At 50.0% G+C, this 21,117-nt stretch overlaps 1 protein-coding gene across 1 annotated transcript; it reads right to left on the bottom strand.

Annotated features, from left to right (window-relative positions):
• Positions 1 to 3,014: 3,014 nt before the first annotated feature.
• Positions 3,015 to 19,729, bottom strand: CA6 (carbonic anhydrase 6). Its single transcript, XM_012930024.2, has 7 exons — positions 19,569 to 19,729; positions 12,267 to 12,415; positions 11,506 to 11,598; positions 9,436 to 9,505; positions 8,587 to 8,744; positions 5,277 to 5,400; positions 3,015 to 3,073 (listed from the first exon to the last, which is right to left on the bottom strand). The coding sequence occupies exons 1-7, from the start codon at positions 19,621 to 19,623 to the stop codon at positions 3,045 to 3,047; spliced, it is 678 nt and encodes a 225-aa protein (XP_012785478.2). The 5' UTR covers positions 19,624 to 19,729; the 3' UTR covers positions 3,015 to 3,044.
• Positions 19,730 to 21,117: the final 1,388 nt, after the last annotated feature.

Raw genomic sequence — 21,117 nt, 5'->3', positions numbered from 1 at the left:
GATCTACAAAGAGCCTCAGAAACCCAGGGACAGTGAAAAAACAAACCCTGTAGCAAAATGGGCAGAGGAAATGAACAGACATTTCTCAAAAGAACAGGTTCAAATGGCTAACAGACATATGAAAGGATGCTCAGGCTCTCTAGCCATCAGAGAGATACAGATGAAAACCACCTTGAGGTACCACCTAACTCCTGTGAGACTGGCCTACATTCAGAATTTGAAAAACAACACATGCTGGCGTGGATGTGGGGAGAAAGGCATCCTCCTTCACTGCTGGTGGGAGTGTAGGCTAGTACAATCATTGTGGAAATCCGTATGGAGAGTGCTTGGAAAATTGCAAATAAACCTGCCATATGACCCAGCAATCCCGCTCTTAGGAATATACCCAACAGAAGTAAAATCTGCATATAAGAAGGGAATCTGTAATCCTATATTTACAGCAGCACAATCCACAATAGCAATGACATGGAAACAAACCAGATGTGCGTTTAAGGAAGAATGGTTAAAAAAAACTGTGGTACATCTACTCAATGGAATATTATTCGGCTATCAAGAAGAACGATATTATTCTATTTAAAACCAGGTGGTCCCAACTAGAAACCATTATGCTCAGCGAAATGAGTCAATCACAAAAGAATAAATACCATATATTCTCTCTCAAATAAGGAAGCCAACATGGAAAGGGGCCCGAGAGTCAGTATACTAAGACTGCTCAGGAAATTGTGAACGTCTGTTACCAGACATTGACTGAGTATGATGAGCACTTGACTCAACTTGAGAAGGATATTTGTATGGCTAAAGAAGCAGCTTTGGAGGAAGCAGAATTAGAAAGCCTGGACCCTATGACTCCTGGGCCCTACACACCTCAGCCTCCTGATTTGTATGATACCAGCACATCCCTCAGTATGTCTCGAGATGCCTCTGTACATCAAGATGAGAGCAATATTTCTGTCCTGGATATTCCCACTGCCACTGCAGAAAAGCCAGTAATTCAGGAATCTGAAAATGGAGATGGCGATTTGCAGATGAGAGAACTGTGCACACTCTCAAGCCAGTGTCCTATATGAGGATTTGCTTATGTCTGAAGGAGAAGATGATGAGGAAGATGCTGGAAGTGATGAGGAAGGAGATAATCCTTTCTCTGCTATCCAGCTGAGTGAGAGTGGAAGTGACTCTGATCTGGGATCTGGTGGTGTAAGACCTAAACAGCCCCGTGTGCTTCAGGAGAACACAAGAAAGGGCATGGAAAATGAAGACAGCATGATGTCCTATGAGGGAGATGGTGGGGAGGCTTCCCGTGGTTTGGGACTGAGAATTGGGATCTGGGAGGCTCTGGGCCACATTTAACAGACCTGCTGGACAAACTGCCCGTTATTTTGTGATTTATTTGATTATGCAATGCCTTGTTCCTAAATGAATTTGAGGCAAATGACTATAGGTTTTTGAAACCAACTATATGTCAGAAGCAATATGTGGTCTTATAATAAATGTGTTCTGTCCCTCCCCCATCCACCCAGGGGAAATAATAGGAAAACGGTAAGTTCCTTAGGACAAAATGGTAAGTTTCTTTTCATGCTTGGGATATGGTTCTGTGCATAGTAGGTGCTCAGCAAATGTTCCTAAAGCATTGGTTCCTCAACAGTTAAATTACTGAGTACCTGCTCCAAGATAAACACGCCATCAGATCCTTTGGATGGAAAGGTAACTCAAAACATGTAAATGAATTACTGTAGCACTGTGAGATAAGTACAATTAAGAAGCTAGCTATAAAGTATAGGGGTAAATAGAGAAGTGATTATGTCTTGAAAAAAGTTGGGAAGTCTTGTCTTCTAGAGATCATTTTTAAGCTGATTGTTGGAAGAATTAGGGACTTGCCAGATGGAAAAGTCCAGGCAGAATGTAACACAAAGTGAAAAGGCCAAAATCTAGGAATGACAGAGTGTGTTCCTAGTTTGTTTGTTTGTTTGATTGTACTGCCTTTGTTTCAGGAAGAATTTAAGGTAATTTATGTTCCAGTCTTTTCACACTGGAGTGGTTAGAGATGAGACTCAAAGATGGCAGGAAGTATATTATCAAGAGTTTTGTAATTGATGCTTGAATATGAATTTTATATAATGGAAAACAAACCCAAGAGGACTGATAATCAGATTTGTTGTGAATTTTCTGAATATTGAATGAATGAAGATAGAAATTGAAGATTAATATGTACATTTACATGATTTCATTTTTGTAAAAGGCAAAAGTGCATTTATGTGTGTTTATATATACTTGTATATACAAAGGAAAATGTTTCAAAGGATATACTTTAACTTGTTCACAGTGATAACCTCTGGGGAATGGGATTAGAGGGAAGGGGATTTATGTGGCTGTCTGTAAACTGGGTGGGATATTGTGCTTTTATTTCTGTATTTGAATTTTTAATAAATATGTGTTATTTATAATAAAAAAATAATTTTCCCATTGTATCATATATGAAGACACAGAAGTTGAAACTCTCAAGAGTCAATACTTACTACTACCTTGAATAGATTACCTCATTTGACTTAGCTTTCATTAATTACATTCCAGTAGAAGAAAAAAGCAGTTTTAGATATCTAAACACTACTCTGCTTCAACGATGAAATCACTCATGTTAAAAACATAATAGCAACACAAAGCAGTGTACAAAATTCTCTTTATGAAAAAAAAACTATTACTGTAAGTCTTTTATAAAGCTTCTTCAGAATAAAATATTTGTAAAAAAAAAAAAAAGAATCTCCTATTCATCCTGTCGTAATCTTTGTCCCCTCACCTGTGTCTCTCCGGGTGGGCCAAGAAGGATATTTGAAGTAGTACGCAGAACTAGAGAAGAGGTTTTTAATTCAAAAAATAATTTTTATTATATTTTAATGATAAAGAGGCATTTGGGCTGATTTACAATTTAAACAGATCAAAGTGAGTGATTCAACAGGAGGCCAGCTAGGGTTTGATTTCTGAATTTCTGTTGGCAGCAATTTCGATCGGCAAAGTCAGGGTACAAATTCCTTCTCATCGTCCGAACTGCATCACTTCCTTTTATGAATGAAGATTTCCCCTGTGATAATCAGAAATCAGCAGGTGCTCACAGCACAGATTTACAGAATTTCCCAGAGTCCAGCAGGAGGAGGCGGTGGGTGGGGCCCTCTCTTCCTACCAGGGCCACATTCCAAACAGTCCATCATGGTCTTAGCTTTCCTGGGTTTCAAAGATTTTCTCAAGGCCTCAAGCTTTCTGTTAACTGTTGACAGATGGAACTGGAACTCAGGGTATGAAACGAGCGCTGTAAGAAGCGGTCAGAGAAATTTGAGACACAGCAGAAGGGTGTCGTGCGGGATGGACAGCAGGGTGGGCAGACACGCCTGGCCACCAGGGTGTGGGAGGGCGGGCTCTGTGGCCCCGTCGGGCAGCACCTGCACCGCGTCTGATCTGGGGTGCCATGGGAGGAGTGCTCTGCTCTCACACCTGGGAGTCTCAACTCTGCTGTCCTACCGGGCAACCACATGGAGGCTTTTCTGATAAAAAGAAGCCTATGGGAGCTTCGTCCCTGGCCTGTGTCTTGCTTTTGTAGTTGACCTTGGTTCCTCAGATCATTTATCATCCATGAGCTGACTGCCTCTACCCAGCTGGGGCGGAATTCTGCAGAACAGTGAGATAGCCTAAGTCACACCCCCAGGCTGCCTGCTACCAACCGCTGCGTGGGAGCATGGGTTTGAGGAAACCCAGATGGCACACAGTTCTCTGCTCTGTTGCCGGAACACAAGGGCAGGGCCATAAGTGAGAACCCTGGCTTGGCAGGGAGAGAAGAGGTGCCCCCCTCCCAGCTGCCGCCTGGGAGAGGAAGTCACCAGCCTCCATCATGAGTTTCCACCACCATGCCACACAGGGCGCTCGGGACCGTGGGGGACCCGACAGCATCTAAGAACACGCTGGGGCAGTCCCCAGCACACAGGGCACCTGAGGGTGGCTGCTGCGAGAGTATAACATGCCATCAGGGGAAAAAAGGAACCTGGCAACAGTAAGAACAGGGAGACGGATCTGTGGGTCTAGTGCCCTTTGGCCACTTTGCCAAGAACTGCTCCTGTGTGACGGAGGACGCCACCCTTTGGGAAAAGGAGGCAGTTGCAGTGGCTGCTGTGGGGTGGGGTGGCAGGGCAATCAGAGCTGCTGACAGGTTTTTGCTGTTAGTATGCATTGGAGGGACAAACGGAAGTAACAGTGAATGAACCAGGAAGGAAATACAGGAAGAAAATGGCAAATGGGCCTTTTAGGGGACTCAGGGGAGGAAGTATGAAGTTTAAAAGCTTTGGAAGGCGCATGAAGAGGTGGAGTCACACTGACTGGAGGTTGGCTCTGTCCTGCTGGACAGCATTAAAGCATCAGATCTGGATAATGGAAAAGAGGAGCGAGACAACACACCAGCATGTGTGCGGTGTGCCAGAGCTCTGCGGAGCGGCAGACAAAAGGTGGGTGGATTGCACGGAGTCTCTTCTCTGACCACTGCAGAAGTAAGGTGAGCTAGGAACATGGCTGGAACCTGATCCTATCCAGCAATGATTCTTTCTGTGTTTTAAAGAGACAGAGAGAGTGCACTTTGACCTGCTGGGACACTTCCCAAATGCCCACAGTGGCCAGAACAGGGTCAGGCCAGAGCCTGACACTGGAAACTCAATATAGCTTTTCTTGAGCCATTGCCACTGTCCCCCCAGGGCCTGCTTTGCCAGGCAGCCGGGATTGGTAGCCAGAGCTATAATGGAGTCTCAGCACTTGATGTGGGAGTGGGCATCTCCACCTGAGTCAGCTGGCAGGCTAGACGCCAGTATTTGACCAGTGGGAAATGGCTCGTTCCTGCCCAACTGCAAAGCCATGGTGCTTGGCTGCTGAGCACCAGCAGTGAGCAGAGGCATTCTAGCTAACCCTGCAAGGACGGGGAGTGGGGCTTGGAATCCAGATGAAGAGGAAAGAGCAGGGCCTGTCCAGGTTGGTTTGAACCCTTCCCGGGCTTCCGTTTCTGTTCTAGCCAAGACCAGGGAGATGAGAAGTCGTGTCGTCTCGCCATCGTCTCTGCTCTTCTCAGTGGCATTGCTGCCTGTCCTGAAACTAAGTCATCAACCTCTGGCCAGCCCACCCCGTTCAGTCTACCTGAGCCTCCAGCTGTTTTGACAATTCTCCTTCCCTTACTATTTCCAGAAGGGCCAGGTCCACCCAGAGGAAGGAGCAGGACAAATTACTAAAAATAAGCAAGAGTTGACATCACTCACCGTGCTTGGGGCGGTACGGGAAGCTGGCTTCCACGACCCTGTCGTTCAGGTTCTGGGTCGTGCGGTAAGTGTTCTGAATGGTATGATTCTGGTGATTGAGTAAGGAGTTCTCTATCTTCCACACCTGCAGGCAACAGGAGGTGAGATGGCAGACGGGAAAAGATGCCTGGGTCCCCGTCAAGGAGCTCACACTGAGAGCCCTGCGAACGGGTGGGAAGAGCTCTGGCTGCCGTGCGGGAGGTGTTCATTCCACAGCGCACCCTCCCAGCCATTCCCACGCGCGTCTCCACAGTCTCCCTTCGCCTTGGCTACAAGCATTTGGCTACTAGCACGAAGCAGAGAAAAGAGCCTGACATGATGGCTTCATTGGCTAATCCTCCACCTTGCAAACACTGGCAACCCATATGGGCACCAGTTCATGTCCCGGCTGCTCCACTTCCCATCCAGCTCCCTGCTTGTGGCCTGGGAAAGCAGTCGAGGACAGCCCAATGCATTGGGACCCTGCACCCACGTGGGAGACCCGGAAGAGGTTCCAGGTTCCCGGCTTCGGATCGGCGCGCATCGGCCCGTTGCGGCTCACTTGGGGAGTGAATCATCGGACGGAAGATCTTCCTCTCTGTCTCTCCTCCTCTGTGTATAAAAATGAATAAATCTTTAAAAAAAAAAGCCTTTTCACAGATTTTCTTTTCATTTGAAGGAGACACACACTGACTCCCCAAGTTTCCTTCAAGCCAGGGCTGGGCCAGGCTAAAGCAGGGGCCAGGAACTTCATCCGGGTCTCCCACAGGAACAGCAGCGATGCACGTCTTGAGTGATCACCTCCACCCTCCAGAATGTACATTATTAGCAGGAACTGGTTTGGAGGAGGCATATCCAGGACAAACCCAGGACTGAGATATGAGATGTGGCCAGCTCAGGTGGCGACTTCACCCCTATGCCACACAGCCGTCTTTTTGTCTTATTTTAAATGACTCACTGAGATGCTCAGATATGTGACGTAGGATCTTCCAACTGTTTTGGAAAATGGCCAATCAATATTTCTTCAGATTGTGCCTTCTTCCTATTCTGTGTCTCTTCCAGAATTCCAATTAGATATCTGCAAATCCTTCCCACTCTGTCTCCATGTTTCTTTAATTCTTCTTTTAAAAAATTGTTCCTTTGTACCCTAATCAACTAAGTAAGATTATTTAAAAGAAGAAGAACAAGAAGGGAAAAGTCAGAGAGAGATTTTCTGCCTGTTGGTTCTTTCCCAGATGTCTGCAGTGACCAACACCAGGCCAGGCCAAAGCCAGACGCTGGGAGCCTCTTTCAGGTCTCCCATGTGGGTGGTGAGGACCTGGGCCCTTGGACCATCTTCTGCTGCAATTTCAGGTATGTTGGCAGGGAAGTGGGTGAGAAGTGGGGCAGCCGGGGCGCAAAGCAGCACCCATATGGGATATTGGCACCGCAAGGGTTGGCTTTACACTACACTGCAGCGCCAGCCCACCTCTTCACTTATTTTTTCGTATTTTCATCTCTGTTTCTCGTTGTGCCACATTCTAGATAATTTTCTCCACTCTGCCCTCCACTTTATGAATTCTCTTGAACTGTAGCTAACATAGTTGAATGATCAATTGCAACTTCTATTTCTTCATTTCTATAAGTTGCATTTGATTTTGTTTTTCAAGTCGAGTCATTTTTATAGTTTTTCATCTTTTCTTTTTTCAAGATTATTTGTTTATTTACTCATTTGAAAGAGCTATAGAGAGAGGGAGAGAAATCTTTCATCCAGTGGCTCATATCCTAGGCAGCTACAAAGCCCAGTGTTTCATCGGGGTCTCCCACATGGTGCAGGGTCCCAAGGACTTGGGCCATCTGCTGCTTTCCCACAACATTAGCAGGGAGCTGGGTCAGAAGTGGAGCAGCCAGGATTCAAACCGATGCCCATGTGCTGTCCCAAGAGATGGCTTTACCCACTACGCCACAATGCCAGTTCCTCTTTGCTCATATTTAACCCCCCTATTGTGTACATTCTAGCCACCCTGAAAACTCCACTCTCTGGAATCTTTGCCGGTTCTCACTCATAGTTGCCTTTTTCTTTTGTGTTTTGTTTTTAATGAGTTCATTTCCTGTGGGATTGTCCTGAATCTGCAATGAAGCTGGGCTTTTCCAGACAGGATTCTCATTTGATTTTGTCCGGTGTCTGGGCACCCAATAGCCTAGTCTGCACAGCTGTTGCGTGTCCCCGTGCCAAGGCCTTTTCCTTCTTTTCCTGGAGGAAGGGCATGGAAACTAAGAAAAGCATGCACTTCTCAGGAAGGATGTTACTCAAAAAGAACCATCGGGGGCAGCACTGTGGCACAGTGAGTCAAGCTGCCACCTGTGACGCCAGCAGCCTACCTGAGTGTTAGTTCAAGTCCCGGCTACTCCACTTTGCTAGCTTGAACTCCTGGCTTCAGCCTCTGCCCTGATCCAGTTGTTGGGACCATTTGGGGCTTGAACCTATGGATGAAAGATCTCTCTCTCCCCCTTGCTCTTTGACTCTTTCAAATGAATAAACAAACCTTTTTTACATATAAAAAAAGAACAAAGGATTGTGGCTTTTCATTTAAGGGGATGTACAGTAACTGTGTAATGGAGACCATCTTATCCAGATGTGAGGATACAATGCAGCATGCAACCAGACAAACATGCACTCCCAATGAAACTGTTTACTGTATCTTGACCATAGGATGCTGGACTCTGCCATTGTCCATGCCCGCAATGATAGACATATGACTGTGTATGAACTCTACTGTGGTAAAGATTTAGGGGAACTCAGTGAGGGGGATGGGAATCGGGGAGGGGAATAAGGGAAATCCCAGGGCTATGGAACTGTATCATGAAATGATAATAATAAAAGGAAGTAAGTTTAAAAAAGAAAAAAAGAACAAAGGGAAAAAACAGTTTTGTCTCAAAACCTCAGCAATGTTTGGTGAACAGGCCTTGCCCTGCTGGGGGACACACTATCTGACATGACCCCCTGCCCAGGGGACATGGACGTGGCCTCATGGCACGGAGCCACATGTACAGTGAACCGCACGCTGACTCAGCCCAAGCCCAGTCGGCAGCAGCTCCTCCATGGCCCGGGGACTCCCACTGCTGCTGCACTAACGAGGCACCCTCAGATTCCCCAACGGTCAGTTTCCTGTCTCTGCCGCAGCACTGGCAGGACCACTGCAGGTCCCCCAGTGGGGCACAGTTGTCTTGTGCACAGCAGGCAGCACAGGACCCAGGAGTGTACACTTGCTAACCAGGCCATCGAGAGCAGGAACTTGGCCTGCGCTATTACCTGGACCCTGGAGAGGAAGATGGGGTTTGCCAGCACGAACCACAGGACGTTCTCGGAGCAAGGCGGAGTGGTGAGGGAGCCCAGGTAGGTGTAGTACTGGGACATGTCCTCTGGCAGCATGTTCCGCACATTGAGGTTCTCCAAGGTAGTGACGTCTCCTAATCGCGGGGCGGGAGACAGGGGCTGTCAGCTGGGGCTGCCTCCTGTGGGGCAGCCTGCTCTGCTCAGACCTCAGCAAGGTCCCAGCTCCTGGCTGAGCCCGGGGCCACGGAAGCAGCTGTGGTCCCAAGCAGGGACTAGACCCCTCCTCTTAACCCCCACGCTCACCCCAGGCCCCTCCCCTGGTCTGGAAGGCAGGGAAGAGTCTATGAAAAGGCTGGCACTCAGCCCCCACCTGGGGAACTCTGACAGAAATGAGTGACAAGCCCAAGGCGTCCAGGCAAGTGCCCCTGGCCTGAGCCACCCATGAGTGTAGGTGAGGGGACAGAAGCCAAGCCCAAATGTCCATGTGTCCACACAGGGTCGCCAGACCCTCATCTCACTCTTGAGACCCACCCCAGCTTGGGACTGGACGGGATCTCTCTCTCTCTCGCTCTCGCTCTCGCTCTCGCTCTCGCTCTCCATCTGCTGTGAGGACATCTCAGGGACACTGGAGCCACTGGGGCTTAACAAGTAGAGTTCCTGAGCAGGGCACCGGTGGGGAGATGCTGTCTGAGCAGTGGTCGCTGGAACAAGTGACCCCACAAGGCCGGGCTGGGCTTCTTGGCAGGCCTTCCTGGCAGCACCCTCTTCTGCTGTGTAGCCCCAGCCCCACTCTGCCCTCAGCATCAGGTCCCCCTCCTGGCTTACCTGGATGCTTGATTTCGGCCAGGCGAGAAATAAACTGGCTATAATAGGTATTTTCAGCGTATTCATTGATCTGCGAAAGAGACCCAGTCATTACCAAGTGGAGGAGAGACTCCAAAGCCATCGCTGGTGTACCAGCTGCTTGGTTTTTAACCTGAATGAGCAGAGCCAGGAGCACAGGTGGGAGGCAGCCCAACCCCCCACCACCCCTGCTGCGACACTAGGCAGAGACCCTTGGCCGCTCTCACACTGTTTGCCTGGACTCCCCACGGCAGGGAGACCCCCATCTGCAAGCTGTAGCAGCTCCAACGTAGGAGGCTCCCAGAAAATCACAACCAATGGGACCGCCAGGTGCTCGTCCTGGGCAGTGGTGGCCACGGGCAGGACCCCTAGGTGCTCGTCCTGGGCAGTGGTGGCCACGGGCAGGACCCCCAGGTGCTCCTCCTGGGCAGTGGTGGCCACGGGCAGGACCCCCAGGTGCTCCTCCTGGGCAGTGGTGGCCACGAGCAGGACCCCCAGGTGCTCGTCCTGGGCAGTGGTGGCCACGGGCAGGACCCCCAGGTGCTCGTCCTGGGCAGTGGTGGCCATGGGCAGGACCCCCAGGTGCTCCTCCTGGGCAGTGGTGGCCACGGGCACCTTCTTCCGAGGCGAAGCCCTCCCATCTCCACACCACCCTGGCTGAGCGGCCTCGTCACGGGATCGCGCAGCAGTCAGACAGGCAGCTTTGGGTGGGAAGGCTCTGTTTGAGCAGATCTCTCCACCACTGGTGTGGACCCCGCTGTTCTTTGCCCTGCAGATTCTGGATTTTCTACCTGGGTGCATCCCCCATCTTCCACCTGCTTTTGTGTTAAGTAAATACCTTCAGGGTGCTACTTCACCATTTTTAGTGATTTTTTTAATGATTTCTCTAGTGCTAACAACATAGAGCTGAATCAGAATGTGGATCAGGTTAACACTAGCTAACTTTATTCCAATAGAAGTCTATTTCTTCTGCATCCTTTCCTCCTGCCACATACATTTACATGCACATACATGCCTCATAAGCCCAAGAAAACCGCTGTATAATTATTCAGTGCTTTCTTCAAATATAAAACATGAAAAATATGTATACAGACATTTTAACGCCTTAAAAATGTCTTATTGGAGAAGGAGGAAAGAGGATTGCTGGATTCATGCTCCCTCCCAGCATGAATCCTTTTAAGGAATGAAGTTCAGAACATCGCATCCCTCCTGTTTGCCCACGTTCTGAATCGGTCCTTTCTGGAGCTTATCATTTCTTTCTAGGATTTGAGGGACACCCTGATTTCTCATCCTTTCAGCCAAAGAATTTGAATTCCTTTCTATTTCTTGCAAGCTAGCTCTTCCAGCAGTTACCTTAGCTCTTGTTGATTGGTACTGTCTGTATCACACCTCCTCTCCTTCTGGGACACTCATCACCTCTATATTGGCATGCTTGCTCTTCCACTGAGTCTGCAAGGCTCCCTTCATTCTCCTCCCATGTTTTCTTCTCTGCTCTTCGGATGTATTGAGTCTTCCATCGCCTCACATCTACACTATGCTCATCTAAAGATTGTGTTTTCACTTTATTGTACTTTTCAACTCTAGCCTTTCCATCTATGCGTTTTTAGTTTCTATTCCTCTATTGAGAGTCCCTATTTGGGTCATTGTTGTCATGTTTTTCTTTCTTTAATTCTTTGGACAAGCTATGATGGTCTTTTGCAGTCATATCTGTGACTACCCCAGCCTTCTGGCTCTATATCCAGCCTGTGGTCTTTGTTGCATTTGCCAAGATTTCTATGTCTAACTTTGAGTTTCCTTTTGCCCTTCAGATAAATTGTGTCCGTCAGCCCTTCTGTGATTCCAGGTCTTTTAAGTTACTTTGTCCAAATTTTCCCAGATCCCTGAGGTGGATGACATAGAAGCAGTACAATGCCTAAGAGCAGGGACTACTAGATAGGCCATTCTGCCACCAAGTCAGGCTCTCCAAGGAAGAAGGGAGATAACAGAAAGGCCCTCCATCTAGACCTAACACTTTGTTTATACATCCCTCTGCTTCCCAAGACAGACACTTACCTCAATGAAGGCTGCTATCACGGCCAAGCCATCTGGTTCTCTTTGGGCTTTGTCATAGCTGTCATATTTAGAATTGTAGTGAAGAACATGGACCTGTGAGGACAAAACCGCCGAAGTCAAGAAGGTTTCCTATAGACTTCAAATGCTTAAGATGATCAGAGACGTGTAAAGGAACAGTGCTTTGTCTGGGATCTCCAATTGCCCCAAACAATCCTGAGAACACCTCCTTCCACCTGGGCTGCAGATCCCTTCTTTCAAGACCAGATACTTCTCCAACAATGGGAAGGCTAAGAGTGGGCTTGTGAGAAGAACGGGGCCCGAGGGCATTACCCTGGCCTGCTTCCCTGCAAGCAGACAAGCAGACAGAGACCATGGAGGTCACCTGAGGACACAGTGCTGCTGAGGCCTCGGGGACGGGGGAAAGCTGTGCATGAACACCCCTTACCCCAAGAGCCTATTGCAAAGCTATGGTCACCCTAAGGATGGACCCAGACCCAAGAGGCAACCAGAAAGCCTAACAGCTGAGATACAGGACACTGTCCTCCCTGGTGGGCTACACTCCTTCCAGCAGGACAGGGACAGAGCCCCCACCTGTGCTCCTTGCATGAATTACTAGTCCACCAGTAGCTGTTGAGTGCATGAGAACACACCGTACCGCGCAGCAACTTAACTGTCGCTACGGCACAAAGCCGTCTGGCTGTCTTAGTAACAGCGTGCCTGTGGGGTTGAAAGCAAAGAGGCCCTGTTGGGGTCCTCACTACCTCAATCACACGCCTGATCCCGTCCACGGTGTGCTCCGAGCCGCCGACCTCGGCAGAGGCGCCGCCCCAGTGGAAATGCATCTGCTTGGCTATGTACTCGGTGCCGTCGGGGGTCGTCATGCTCATGGACGGGGACAGGCTGACCTGCACTGGAGGAGAGAGTGCGCGACAGGAAGCAGGATGTGTCAGATCCACAGGAAGATAAAGGCCCTCCTCACTACCCCCTGCCTGCAACCAGGGTGAACCGGTCCTGCAGATGTATTACAGTGCCATCAGTAGGGTCACCCAGGGAGAACAGAACAGACACACAGGCTGCAGGACAGAGGACAGGCTCTGAGTAAGCCAGACTGAGGCAGGTGCCACTTCCGGGGTGAATGTCTCTCTGCTCACATCCAGGCAATCAGGGGCAGGCATGCAGTGGCGGGTCCAGGTTATTGGTCCTGGGGAAAGGGAAGGCTGGTAGTCATGGAAACAGACTTCTACTCTCCATATCTGGCCAAGTTTAAAATTCTACTATGACTGGGAATAGAAAGTGAAACTGATGGCCAAGTTGAGATGGCTACCCTCTTGGTGATACGGTCACAGTCCTTGCCCCACGCAGCCTTTAGGAAGGAGTCCAACAGTCAGCTCTAACCCAGTGCAAGAGAGCATCACTGCTGGACAGCGACAGGAAGCTGACCTGGCAGGTGGGAGACTTGCTCGAAGTCACGTGGTTCATCCATCAGGGATGAGCAGGCTGAGCACTGAGCTTCTAGATTCCCATCTTGGACAAGGTGATGGTCACCCTGCTCAAGTGTCCTCAGAAGACAAGAGACCAGGGTAGGCATTTGGTGCTGCTAGATCCTGTGTGGGAGGATCTGGGTTCAAATCCCAGCTCTGCTGTCCATCTCTGTCTGCTGCAGGAACACACGCTGGCAGGCAGGAGATGGCCCACGTAGCTGCGTCACTGCCACCCATGTGAGAGACCCAGATGGAGTTCCAAGCTTCTGGTGCAGGCCTCACTCAGCCCTGGCCTCCACCTGTGTCTCTGTACAGCGACACCTCCAGTCAGACCCCTGCGGTTCATGGCAGGGAATGAAATAGGCAAAAAGGGAAAATGGGTGGTGCTACCAGAGTGAAGAAGGAAGACATTTGTGGTGTAGAACTTGAGATTTGGCAGAGATAAACAGGGCCTGTTCTTTTGGCATGGCTTCCTGTTTGAAGTCACGACAGCTGCCCCTAAAAATGAGCTACTTCCTACATGCTGCAGGCTGACGTGCCTGGGTGACGCCCCCTTCTTCCTCCCTGGGTGGCCTAAAAGAGCGGGAGCTATAATTCAATTCCTCACGCAATGGACTGTAACACAGGAACCCCGCTCACTGAGAGTCACAAAGGCCTTTGCAGAACAGGTGCCTCGGGCTGTGGGACCAGACAAGACAGGCAAGAGAAAATATGAGGATGGTGTCAGAGGTGGGCTGCGGAGTCAGCTGCATTGAGAGCAGGCAGAAGCTGGGGAGTGGAGCCCAGAGCTTCCTAAATGAACGGTCAGCACCACATGGGCCAGGAGAATGAGCCTGACAATTACCCTTCCCCAAAACACAGTTCCCAGGAGACAAACTGTCTCTATTCTGCCATGGACAGGCCCACACAGGCCGTCAGACCAAGCCCGGCGATTCAGAGCTTTCAAAAAGGTGAGACCAAACCATTTGTTCCCCTACCCCAACTTGCTGAACCTAGAGATTCCAAACATGGACTCAGATTTCAGAGGAGGCTACTCCCCTGCGTGGGAAAGCACTTTAACCTGTTGCTCGTGACAACAGGAAAAATCACAGAATCGGAGCACTTGCCATGCTGCAGAAATAACCAACAACGTGTTGAGGCCATGAGAGTCGAAGGAAGACCGAGGCCCTGACACAGACTGGAAGAGAACAAGCAGCAGGGAGAGGGCCTGGGCTGGACCCTGGCCCCAGGAAGCATGGGAATGGGAAATAACGCCGTGAACAGAAGTTGGGAGCTAATCGAGATGTTTTAATGTTGATTTTCCAGGACCCATAGCATTGATTACGGTTATGGGACGTGAATATTAGAAGAAGCAAAAGAATGCATATTTACAAATTTCATAGTCTAAAGTTATGTCAACGTAAGAGTGTTTAAAAAGGGGTCGGGGATGCACATGTAGCAAGGCAGTGAAGAGTCCGGTTGGAACACCTGCTCCGCTCTCAGAGTGCGTAGGTTTGAGTCTCAGTTCCACTTCTCATTAATGCCCACCCGGAAGCAGCAGGTCCCAGCCCCAAAAGTTGGGTGCCTGCCACCTGTCAGGTAAACTCGGGCTGAGCTCCCGGATCGGGCCTTCAGCCTGGCTCAGCCCTGGTCTTCACAGGTGTCTGGGGAGTGGATCAGTGGCTGGCAGAGTTTTCTCTCTGACACAGCCAGCCTCCACCTCCCCCGACGGGCTCCAGAAGGTAAAACCTACTCAGCCTCTTCTTTGGGTTCCAGTCACTTCTGGAGCCACGGATTATGACACAGATATGGCCAAGTCTTCAAACCACACTACACACATTCAATCCTGGAAATGGCACAGAAACAGAACCAAGAACCCTGACCACAAAGATGTGAGTCTCTTCGGGGGCTGAACTCAAAATTCCTGAAGAACGTGCATTTTTTCAAAAAGTGCAACAAGAAGGGCCTGGCCGGAGAAGATGCCAACAGTGCCAAGGGTACAAATGCACGCACTGAGCTTGCTGACGCCCTCGTCAAGCCCACGATCCCAGAGGGTATCAATAGCAAGCTCGACTGATTTAGCTATATTGCCTGTCCCAAGCTCAGGAAGCGGCCTTTTGCCCGCTTGGCCCAGACTGCCCCAGCCCAGAGCCAAGGTTCAACCCGAGGCCCTGGCCCATGCTGCACCTGCAGTTGCAGCTCCAGTTCCAGGTACAATTCAGGCCCAGGATCTTGCTCCCTATGTTACCCAACCCCCTAGAGGTGCCATGAGGTGTCCATAGTAACAGCCTTTGTCTGCCAAGCAAGGACAGAGGGACTTGTCCAACCACTGGGCTGCTTTCGACGTGGGGCCGAGGTCCTACTCTGAACCTGGGGCAGGGTCTTAAGAGATCTATACATAACTCTTCAGAATCCTGAATTGGTGCCTAGTTGAGAATTGACTCCTTCATGCACCATTCAGTGAGCATTTGTAAGGGAAACAAAGGTGGCCATTGTGATACAGCAGGTGAAGCTGCTGCCTATAAGGCGGACATTCCACATGGGTGCTGGTTCAAGTCCCTGCTGCTTCACTTCCAATCCAGCTCCCTGCCAATGAGTATGGGAAAGTAGCAGAAGATGGCCCATGTCCTTGAGACCCTGTTTCCCACCACTTGAGACCTCGATGGAGTTCCAGGCTCCTGGCTTCAGCCTGGTCCAGCTCAGGACGTTGTGGCCGTTTGGAAAGTAAACCAGTGAATGGAAAAGCCCTGTCTCTCGCTCTCTGTTACTTTCAAGCACATTTTTTAAAAATGTGTGGAGCTTTGTCTTGACATCCAAGTGTGTTTCTGATTTCAGTTTCTTTTCATATTTCTGACTTATTTTTGTTGAAATGTAATTTAATTTCTACTGAAAATAATAATAATACAGCGGCATGCTCACTCTGTTACTCTGCCTTTTAAAAATTTTTTAAAAACACAAAAAAATTAATGCAGAGCGTATTTTATATATATGGATTTTATATACATATATGTAATATTTTGAACCTAAAACATTAACTGTAGAAAAAGAAAATATATAAATCTAAAGAAATATGAACAAGACCTGAATGAGAAAAGTATATAATGAAAGAAATAAAATGAATTATAATGAATGAATATAATGAAACATATCATAAAAGGGTATAATGTAAGAATTCAAAGAACTAATAAATGAAGGATTATTCCACGTGTGTAGGTAGGAGGACTTAATATTGCCACCATTTTAGTTTTTCCCAAATTCTACAGATTTGAAGCAATTCCGTTGTTCACTATCAACAATATGGAGAAGCAGAGAATCCAGAACAGTCAACACAACAAAGGAAAACAAAGTTGGAGTCTTCCTACGAAGTGCGGTAGCCGAGACGGGGTGGTGTCAGCTAAGAAATAGATCCACAGCTCAGCGGAGTAGAAGAGCAAGCCGGACAAGCTCATGTAAACAGTCACCTGAGCTTTGACAGAAAGCAAAGACAACACAATGGAGAGACATCTTCTCAACAAATGATGCGGGCTCCCCTGGAGAGCAGCACACACATCAGGGAATGACTCCGTTCCCCGCTGTCCCTTCCACCAAAGCTCATAGACCCAAAGGGAGCATGCAGTTACAAAACTTCTTGCAGGAAATGGAGATAATATTTTTGATAACATTTCTTCCTGTCTTATTTCAAAGGTAAAGAGACAGACACGGAGCTCCTCCGCACGCCAGTTCATTTCCCAGATGCCTGCAGCGTCCAGGATTGACAGGTCAAGAGCCAGGAACTCAGCCCAGGTCTTCTGCAGGGTGTCAGGGACCCAAGCACTCAAACCATCACCTGTTGCCTCCCAAGGTTCGCATAAGCAGGGCTGGAGCAGCCAAGACCCTAAACAGTCACTCTGAGATGGGACACAGCCAACCCCAGAAACAAATTCAGCTGTGTGCCACACACCCACCCTGGCGATGAATCTTTGGATTCATTTGCATCCATTGAAAGGCACAGTGAGAGGTGGTGACTGGAGAGAGAGGGGAGGGAGAGTGGTATCTTTTATCCATTGCTAAACTCCTCAAATGGCCAGGTTAGGTGAAAGCCAGGAGCCTGGAACTCCATCCAGATGTGCCATGTGGCCCAGGGCTCCAAGGACTTGGACTGTTCTCTGAACTGGGTGAGAAACAAGCAGGATTCAAGCCAGCATTCACGTGGAATTCCAGTGTAACAGACAGTGACTTAGCACACTCCACCACAACGCTGGCCACCAGCGATGACTTGGAACCAGAAAAACCATTCTGCCAGAGGCACTAGCAAGAAAATAAAAAGACAAGCTACCCACAGGGAGAATGCACACAACACATCTGACAAAGGACCACTACCAGATACACAAAGAACCCCTAAAACTTAACAGAATGAACATTACTGGGCCCAGCAAGATGGTCCAGAGCTAAATTCTCAACTTGCATGCACTTGGATCCCATATGGGCACTGGTTCGTTTCCCAGCTGCTGCACTTCCATCCAGTTCCCTGCTTGTGGCCTGGAAAAGCAATAGAGGATGGCCAAAGCCTTGGGACCCTGCACCCACGTGGGAGACCCAGAAGAAGCTCCTGGCTCCTGGCTTCAGATATGCTTAGCTCTGCCCATTGCATCCACTTAGAGAATGAACCAGTGGATGGAAGATTTTTCTCTCTCTTTCCTTCTTTCTGTCAACCTGCCCTTCCAATAAAAATTAATAAGTCTTTTTTTAAAATGAACATTACTGGAAAGCAGACAAGAAATCTACTCAGCCACCTGGCAAAGAAGCTAGAAGATGGTAAACAAGTTCATGAAGAACTGCCTGAGATCACATGTCCTGGGGCATCACAAGTGACAGCGAGCTGCCACCACACACGACCATGGCTTAGATACCAAGCGCTCACAGCACCAGATGCCAGCCAGGAGGGGAACAGGTCTCAGCCTGTTGCTGACAGAGATGAAAAATGGCCCAGCCACCAGGCACACAGGTGGGTGGCGTTGACAAAACGAAGCATCTTCTTGCCACACGTCCCTGCAGTGACACCCTCGGTGTCCCCTCCCCCAAGCCAGCAGTGGAAGACCTCTGTCCACACGGAACCCCACACACAGATCTCAAGGCAGCTTTGAAAAAGTTGGAAGCAAATTTATCCATCCACCTTCAAGCAGGTGAGTGGAAAAATGCACTGTGGTACCTCCAGACAGGACAGGAGCGTTCAGTGCTAGGACGACAGGAGCTGTGTTGTCACGACATGACATGGAGGACACGTCCATGCCCGTCACTGAGATAAGCCAATCTAAAAAGGCTGCATGCTGTGTGTCTGTCTCTTTTTGCCTTTCAAATAAAAGGAAAATGACATTTTTGAGAAATCTAAATTAAGGGCAGACATCTGGTATAGTGGTTACGCTCCCCTTGGGATGCCCACATACCATGTCAGCGTGCCTGGGTTTGAACCCAGTTCCACTCCGCATTCCAGCTCCACGCAAATGTGCTTCCTGACAGGCGGCAGGTGACACCCATGCCACCCATGTGGGAGACCAGCTGGGCTTCCCGGCTCCTGCCTTCAGACCAGTCCAGCCCTGGTGGGGGGTTCAACTGGTAGATGAAAGATCTGTCTTTGCCTCTCTGCCTTTCAAGTAAATAAAATGTATTTGAAATAAAGTGTGAGAATCTAACCCAATTATAATAATCTTTTAAAACCTAATGAGTGCAACTGTGGGTGATTCTGGAAGGACCCTAGGAGAGTTGGCTCTGGCTGCCAGGGGTGAGGGGGGCAAGTGCAGCCCTGTGGGGAGCAGCCCCAGGACCCTCTGCTCCTTCTGGGCCCTGGCACAAGCAGCTGCTTAGTTTCCTTGCTCCCGACCCTGTGTCCAGGTGGGGGTTAAGGAAACTGCATTTCTCTCCTTCGGTCCTCCAGTCCCTCCGCACCAGGGGCCAGCCAGGCAGGGCTCCTCGCGACCTGCTTCAGGCCTCAGAGAGCACCTTGGGAAAGCAGAGCTCGACCCACATGGCGGCTTGGACGGCTTGTGACTCACAGTGAGGTCACCCTCATGCTGCGCCCAGGGGCCTCGCTCCCGTAATGGGCAATCAGCGCAAATGGGACAACCAAGTTCAGGGACTTTCATCCACTTGTGCGTTAAGTTTAGCCCAATCCAAGTGGAAGTGAGAGAATGGGACGTGCAGCAGGTCCTGGCTAATGGTCAGATGTCTGGGGGGTCTAGGCCCACTTGAGCCATTAGAGGGTGTGACCTTGAGCGGGTCCCTTCTACTTCCAGCTGCCCCACTCCCTGCCCAGCTGTGCTGCCAGGCAGCTCAGAGGAGACAAACTCTTGGAGAATCAGGAGGGCATCCTGTAAGAGCCAAAGTATGGCCTCCCCAGCTGGCCAGGGGGCTCCTGGCTGTGTTTTGTAACCTTGGGGAGGCAGCCATGGTGGCACACGATGTAAGCTGCTGCCATCGCCCCTTCTTGGAATTCCAGCTCCTTTGCTTTTGCTTCCTGCCTCCCCTCCCCCACACTGAGGCCTGGGTTCTGGGACTCTGTGCTTGCCATTCTTAGTAGCCGTGGGTGTCATCTGGCCACTTGTGTGGTCTGCCAGGGGCTACCCTTACCTGTGTGGCCATTGTTGGTCATGGAGAAACTGTCAGAGGCAGTATCGTAGCCCATCAGGTTGAGCGCCTTCAGTTGGGGATTGAACTGAGCCTTCTTTCTCTGCAGGTCGATGGGCGACTGCCTCCACCCGTCGCAGGCTGGGTACTCTGTGGCCCAGGACCCCTCTGGATGGGAGAAAGTGGAATACGGTTCCAGAGGCTGCCTGATCCGGCCAGAGGCCAGCAGAGCCTGGCTAGCAGGAAACCCCACCTTCTAGAAAGCAAGGTGGGGCTTCAGGAGGAGGGCAAAGGGCGCCTAAGCCACCTCCAAGAGCTCTAGTGCCATGGGGCAGGCTGCAGTGCTAACTTCTGCCCACAGCCGGTGTCTGCTGCCAACGCAGCCCATGTCTGAGAACAGGGCAAGATTTTTTCCCCTGCTGCTCTCCCCTCGCCGCCTTTAAGGTACCCACAGGCGCCTGTGGGTTTTGGTCTCACCCACTCAGTGGCAGAGCCCACTTTCCCCTTGCCTGCAGGGGGCACTAAGCAGTGGGCACGGAGCTTGCTTTCTGGATGGTGAGTGTGCCGGGGCCTCTCACAGCTCCTCGCGGTGTGACCCGTGGGAAAGTGGACACCTTCTCTCCCAATTCTTTGTGGCTCAGTGACTCAAAGGTCCTTCAGCACAGCTCACTCTTGGGTCCCAGTGCTTTGCCCCAGGAACCTATTGTTAGTCGAACGACTCTCAGAGTCTTCCCAGAAGGCCTTGCCAAGGCTATGCCTGGGCACCCCAGCAGCCTGTGCTCTCCAAGGCTAATGTGGCCCTGGGAGGGCAGTAGTGACACTGTTCAAAGCCTCCCTTGACCTCTGAACCAATCCCAGGCCATCCAAGGCAGGTCCCAGAGGCCGAAGGGGCTGACTAGCCATGGCCATTCCTGGGCTACCTTCAGCTGATGGCACTTTCTGAGCTGTCCCTGAAAGCCCTGAGTGCCACTGCCTTGGATGTAATAGGTCATGCCCCTGGCCCAGATGTGTGCTGACTCCATGGGTGTGTGAGGTGGGGACAGATACCGCAGGGAGCAAGTTCAAGACCACAGTGACCCTGGCGGGCCTGCTGGTGGCCATGAACCTCTCCCTGTGGGTCCCTAGCCATGGTCCAGTATGGAAGAAGAAGGGTGCCTCGTGTCCATGGGTGTCCTGTCTTGGACCCACGCATGGGCCAGGACCAGTGCTGAATGCTGGGATTTGAAGTATCATGCTTTAAAAGGCTGTCCTGGGAGCCTAAGGGACATGCAGCGAAACGGGCCATGGTCGGGTTGTAGATGAACTGCCTGGTGTGGAATTTCTAAGGGAGCTCTCACTTCTAATCCCACAGCACTGTCTGTGAGGCTGCGGGAATCCTTCCTAATCTCTTGATTTTCCACTTGGAAAAACCACAAATGGTTTTACCATGGGGAGCAGCCAGTGGACTCTCGCAGCAGCCGGCACTGCTGGCAGGAAGGTGTTCCAGCAAGACTCTGAGGGAAGCAGGGCTTTATGGAGGAGACAAGCAGCTTCTTCCTTTCCAGTTTGATCT

The sequence above is a fragment of the Ochotona princeps genome, chromosome 2, assembly GCF_030435755.1.
Source record: "Ochotona princeps isolate mOchPri1 chromosome 2, mOchPri1.hap1, whole genome shotgun sequence".
In the NCBI taxonomy this organism is placed as follows: domain Eukaryota; kingdom Metazoa; phylum Chordata; class Mammalia; order Lagomorpha; family Ochotonidae; genus Ochotona; species Ochotona princeps.
Note: the sequence above shows the minus strand (reverse complement) of the source record. Positions and strands in the feature narration are given on the sequence as shown.